Raw genomic sequence first — 6,000 nt, 5'->3', positions numbered from 1 at the left:
AAGTAACACCTGTAGAAGGATGTACAGTCAAATATCATAAAAATGCAACACTTTTTCTCAGTTTGTGTATCCATAAATTTTCCATGTGTACATTTTTTTTTTATGAATGTCAGCATCTTTTACATGCTGTTCTGTACCTTGCTTTTTTTTTTGCCAGTAAACAACTTAGTCTTGTATTTGCCCAAGGCCAGCTGTTACAAGCACTGAGGCCCCAAGACTTCCACAAGGGATGGCGGTAGGGGGAGCCATCCTGCCTCCCAGGTGCTGCCTGCCCCATCCTGCTTCCTGCAGGAGATGGGACAGTAGATAAAGTGTACCCTGCGCCGTCAAGTATCTCCTCAATTTTGTGTGTCAGTCGCTCAGTCATGTCCGACTCTGCGACCCCATGGACTGTAGCCCACCAGGCTCCCCCGTCCCTGGGATTCTCTAGCAAGAGTACCGGAGTGGGTTGCTATTTCCTTCTCCAATGCATGAAAGTGAAAAGTGAAAGTGAAGTTGCTCAGTCGTGTCTGACTCTTAGCGACCCCATGGACTGCAGCCCACCAGGCTCCTCCATCCATGGGATTTTCCAGGCAAGTATACTGTATCTCAAATTGTTTACACTTTAGTACCTGAAAATTTACTCAATTTTGTTTATGGATGCTACACAGTATTTATTTAATGAGCTCCATGGATGAGCAGTTAGGTATTTCAAGTTTCTGGCACCATGGTCAAGGCTGCAATGCCAGACACGGTCAGTCTTTTTGCTTGTCTCTGAGACCTGCAGTTTCGGGTCATGAAGCAGGCAATACCACTTTGTTATTCTTTTACCCCTTGTTTCTGCATTCCCCTGTTACTGCCTGGTCCAGTCAGACTACTTCCCCACCTCCTTTGCTCCTAACTCCTTACTGAGCTACTTCTCTCTGGCTTGTCTATGCCCAGAGTCATCAAATCACTTGTCTTAAAGTTCGTTCCACCTATTATTCCTGGCTTCTTTTCTAGATAATCAGGAATCCCAGTTCTCAGAATCCTCCATTTTGCCTGCAAAATAACGTGTCTTTTCCTAGGGAGAGGATCCGTTGAGTTTCACTGGGTACTCAAAAAGATCCAAGGTGGGCCAAGGTTGAAGAGATAGAGGAACAACGTTGGAGCATTAGCTGCATCAAGAAAGGCCTGAGCAGAAGGTGTTCCAAGGAGAGAGTACGGCGTTTGCAAGGGCATCGAGACATGACTTAACAGGAATGAAAATGGAATTCACCGTGGCCTCGCTAGACTACCTCTCCGTGGGAAGCACTAACCGCTTGACTTTCAAAGTATATTGAGACCTTCAAAATATGTTGGGACCCCGCGCAGGGAGCTGATTTGCAAGTTCACGGCTGAGATGCATTCTGAGACTTGTAGTTTCTTTAGAGCCCAGAAACAGAAGTGACTATCAGCACTGAGTCCTACCACTAGGCGGCGCGCGTTGCCGCGTACTGTGGACCTATCCTCTGCTCCAGAAGACCCTACTTGACATACATTCACAGGCTAGAACGGGGCGGGGTGGGGGGGCTGGGGGAGGGGGAGGTTCTTTGATGGACAGATAGAGCTTTCAATCAGAGTCAAGATTTGGATGTTAAATCCCACCCTATTTGACTTGTTGGGTGATGGAAGGGAGTGATATTTATATAAACCAATGGGAAATTTTTAGGGAACTAAATAGAGTCAAGCGAAGAACCGATTCCTAGTATCATTGGCCAGCCTTGTTGACTGGTGGGTCTGCTTGCCAATAAGACTGGCGGATATTCCTTCTATCCGGGAACACCCCCTAGTAGGCGGGGCCAACATGCGTTTTCCCGAAACACCGCCTCCCGGCCGAGACAACTCGCTTGCCGCTGCTATTGGCTCTTGCACAATAGCGACAGTTCTTGCGCCCAATGAATCAGAGAATAGGCCCCAAGGGGCGGGCTCACTCGGCCATCGGCCCGTGCCTCATTTTCATTGGTTTGTGTGCAGGAGTGACAGCCCAGCCGACCAATCGGAGTGGGTGCGAGGGTTTTTGGCGCAGCCCCAGGGCTCCGGCGGGAGGTCGGTCGGGTCGGGTGTCGCTTGAGAACCGGATGAGGCGGCGACCGTGAGGCCGAGCCGGGAGCGGGCGTCGCGCCGAGGCCCGGGCGGGCGGGGAGCAACGGCCGCGGACGCCGCGGGGCCGCGTCGTTGAGGGACAGGGGCGGGCGAGGAGCGCGGGTCGCTCGGGCCGGGGACACCGGCGCCATGGGCAACCGCGGGATGGAAGAGCTGATCCCGCTGGTCAACAAGCTGCAGGATGCCTTCAGTTCCATCGGCCAGAGCTGCCACCTGGACCTGCCGCAGATCGCCGTGGTGGGCGGCCAGAGCGCCGGCAAGAGCTCTGTGCTCGAGAACTTCGTGGGCCGGTGAGCGAGCTCGGTGGCGACGGCGGGCGGGCGGCGGCCTACGGCGCGGAGGGCGGACTGGGAATGGCGCGCCCTGCGCCGCCGGCGTAACTGCGGCGCTTGCGTGCCCGCGACCGGGACGGGGACAGGGGGGCGGGCCCTGTGGGACGCCCTGAGTGGAGGGCTCCCTGCAGGGGCTGGGGAGCCGGCTCAGACCTGAGGGGTGTCCCACGCGCTGGGGGGCGTGGGCCAGGAAGTGCAGTGCAAGACCTCTGACTCTCTGGCCCCCAGCTCTAGTGGGTGAATTCTACCATCTGGTTGTCTGTCTGTCCTGAACCTGTCTCCTGGATATTTTCTGGGCCGATCCCCGTGGTCTGGCCGGCTGTTCATTGATTTGGAGCAGTTCCTGTCGTCTGGCTTGCTGTCTCTCTGTCCTGGATAGGCTTCCCCGCCACCACCATTTGGCTGTCCATCTGTCCAGGACCGCAGGGCAGCCCCCTGCTGCCTGGCTAGCTAGCCAGAAGGCCCTGTCCTGTCTGGTTGCCCATCCGTACCCCTCACAGACTTAGCGCTTCCTCTGTTGGGTTACCCAGCTGGCCTGTGCTGTCTGACTGGCTGGCTGGACCCTGGGAGATCCTGTTGTCTGGCTCTCCTGGGCTGCCTCTTCAACTTGGTGCCTGGCGAACGCTGGCTCCTCGCTTCCAAGTGGATCCTTTTGTCTTTGTGTCCTGGTGTCAGTCCTTCTCGTCTCCCTGACCCCACTTCTGGGCAGGGGACGAGAGGAGCTTGCAGAAGAGAAGGGGCTGAAGGGTGAGACTTGAACTCCTCTCCTCTGGAATTGGAAGTAGGACCCTGGGGGGCAGACTTTCTCCAGGAGTCTTTCCTGGCCCATGTCAGGTTGCCTGCAGGGCCCTGGAACATAGGGACCAGCCCCCAAGCCAAAGCCTGCATGGTGGGGGTCCTTCTTGGATCCTGAGAAGGAACTTCTGGCCTGATCAGGCTGCAGTGGCAAGAGCTGGGATATAGGCTTCCCTGGGAAGCCCCGAGAAGTTTCAGTTTGCCCATCTGTCCAGTGGACAAATTCCAGTCTGGGCTGTTTCCAGGATTCACAAAGCTAATGGAGGAAAATGGGCCCTGTGGCCACTGAGGGTGCTTACCTCTCCCCTCTCCTCCCCCCCACCTCTTTTCCTTCTGCCTCCCAGAAGGGGGGCCACTTCTCCATTCTGGGAAGGACTCCATTTGTGACTGTGGCTGCCAGATGATAACGTCATGGCGGTTGGTGGTTTACTCGTGAAGTCCTGTGTCTGACTCTTTGCGACCCCGTGGGCTGTAGCCCACGAGGCCTCCTGGTCCATGGTATTTCCCAAGCAAGAATACTGGAGTGGGTTACCATTTCCTCCTCCAGGGGATCGTCCCGACTCAGGGATCGAACACTTGTGTCCTGCATTGCTGGCAGATTCTTTACCGCTCAGCCAGCAGGGAAGCCCTGATAACATCATAGTCATCATCATGTTCATGTTGTTGTTGTTATCAGTGTTAAAAAGGTTCATCCAGCAGCCCCCAAGCTGACTTCTCTCTTGGTTCAGCTCAGAAAAGACTTGCTGTTTGCCCAAGGCCACCAGGCTGGCGCTCAGTGGAGCCCAGCTGGGTGCCCAGCCCTGCCCCGCCTTCACAGTGGCCTGGGATTTTGCTCCCAGCGGCATGAATTTCCTCCTTTGCTACTGTGTCTCTGGCAAAATGCCCTCTTTCTACTGTGGCGGAAAGGTATGGACTTGGGATCAGCCCAGCCTGGGTCCCCTGCTTGGCCATCTTCCTGCCTACCCAGGCTTCCGGTGGGTGTCTGCAAAGCTCTGTCCATTTCATCTGCCTCGTGACCCTGCACAGGTTGTTTGACCTCTCTGAGCCTCAGTTTTCCCACCAGAAAGAGGGCCGATGGACCCTTAACAGGACTTGGAAGGATGCAGTGACATGGTGTGTTAAAAGAGTTTACTTGACATAGTACCTGGCACCTAGTGAGTGGGTCTCCTTGGATGGGGCTGTTGCTCACTAGGCTGGTTCCGTTCATGGGTGTGTGTATGCTTAGTTGCTCAGTCATGTCAACTCTTTGTGAGTCTACGGACTGTAGCCCTCAGGCTTCTCTGTCAATGGGATTTCCCAGGCGAGAATACTGGAGTGGGTTGCTATTTCCTTCTTCAGGGGGTCTTCCCAACCCAGGGATCAACCCCAGGTCTCCTGCTTTGCAGGTGGATTCTTTACTGGCTAAGCCACCAGGAAAGCCCTGGTTCCTTTCATATCAATAACCAAAGCTGCTGTTGCTGCTGCTGCTAAGTCACTTCAGTCGTGTCTGACTCTGTGTGACCCTATAGACGGCAGCCCACCAGGCTCCCCCGTCCCTGAGATTCTCCAGGCAAGAACACTGGAGTGGGTTGCCATTTCCTTCTCCAATGCATAGCTAGTCAGAATTAAAGTGCTCTGAAGTTACACACTGGACTTCGCTGAAGCCTCATGAGGCTGGCACCATCACGATCCCATTTTCCAGAGCAGAAAACTAAGGCCCAAAGAGCTGAGCATTCTTACAACAGGTTGTTCAGTGAAGGATCAAGGTCTCTGGGCTGGGGAAACCCAGGGTCTCTCTCCCATCTCCACCTCTCATCGATCCCTCTGTCCCTCACCGTTCCCTCCCAGCCACCCTGGAACCTGGCGACTGCCAGCTGCTACCGAGCTGGGTCCTGTGGCAACCTCCTGAGCCTGCAGCGTGGCATCGGTCATTATGGGCATTGACTCAGGGGTCGAGAACCAAAGCTGTGAAAAGGCCTCTCTTTGGATATGGGGTTCTCAAACAAAGCCAACTTCTTTTTACTTACGGAACATGGGTAAGGCTCCTCAGCTACAAAGCCCTGACACGGGGGATGGCAAGCAGGCCTCGCTTTAAATCCCCCTGCCTGCTTCTTTCTGTGACTGGCTGAACCGTGCTGCAGCCAGGGACTCGACTCTTTCTGTGTACATTAGATCCGCACAGAGCATCTCCCGGCTGGTTTCAAGGGACAGACAGGAGAGCATGTCTTCCGGCTCTGTGCCTGGAGCATGGCTGCTGCATTTCCTTGCCTCCTCCCAGTGGATTTTTTAAGATCGTGGTCCAAGTGAGAATAGACCTGTTAGCTCAGCTTGGGAGACAAGCAGGAGAGGGAGGCAGAGGTCAAGTCCTCCAGCTCAGAGTCTTGATCCTGTGAGTCTTTGCTTCTGAGCCTCACTCTCCCCAGCTGGGGAATGGGGCTGTTAACAGTGTCTACTCATGGGCCCCATGCAGGCCACCAGGCTGGGTGTGCTTCACCTCTTAGGGCATTGAGGGTGGAGTGAGGATTTAAAATCTCTTAACAAAATTTTTTTTAATTTAAAATTTTATTTTTGGTTGCCCTGGGTCTCCATTGCTGTGTGTGGACTGTCTCTAGTTGTGGTGAGCCGGGGCTGTTCTTCATTGTGGTGGACGGACTTCTTTTTGCAGTGGCTTCTGTTATTGTTGAGCACAGGCTCAGTAGTTGTGATGTGGGCTCTGTTGTCCCCTGTAGGCAACTGTGTAGAATCCTCCCAGACCAGGGATCAAACCTGTGTCCCCTGCATTGGCAGACAG

General features: G+C 54.5%; 1 protein-coding gene across 13 annotated transcripts in view; it reads left to right on the top strand.

Moving 5' to 3' along the window:
- Positions 1–2,067: 2,067 nt before the first annotated feature.
- Positions 2,068–6,000, top strand: part of DNM2 (dynamin 2) — an 86,488-nt gene continuing 82,555 nt past the window's right edge. For 9 of the 13 annotated variants that reach the window (XM_027547723.1, XM_027547717.1, XM_027547724.1 and 6 more), the window contains exon 1: positions 2,068–2,393. In XM_027547723.1, coding sequence (XP_027403524.1) covers positions 2,233–2,393 — 161 coding nt within the window. In that variant the 5' untranslated portion in view covers positions 2,068–2,232. The remainder of the gene's footprint in view (positions 2,394–6,000) is intronic. The other 4 variants (XM_027547720.1, XM_027547715.1, XM_027547722.1 and 1 more) reach the window with 1 other exon arrangement.

This window comes from Bos indicus x Bos taurus, chromosome 7 (genome assembly GCF_003369695.1).
Source record: "Bos indicus x Bos taurus breed Angus x Brahman F1 hybrid chromosome 7, Bos_hybrid_MaternalHap_v2.0, whole genome shotgun sequence".
Classification (NCBI taxonomy): domain Eukaryota; kingdom Metazoa; phylum Chordata; class Mammalia; order Artiodactyla; family Bovidae; genus Bos; species Bos indicus x Bos taurus.
Note: the sequence above shows the minus strand (reverse complement) of the source record. Positions and strands in the feature narration are given on the sequence as shown.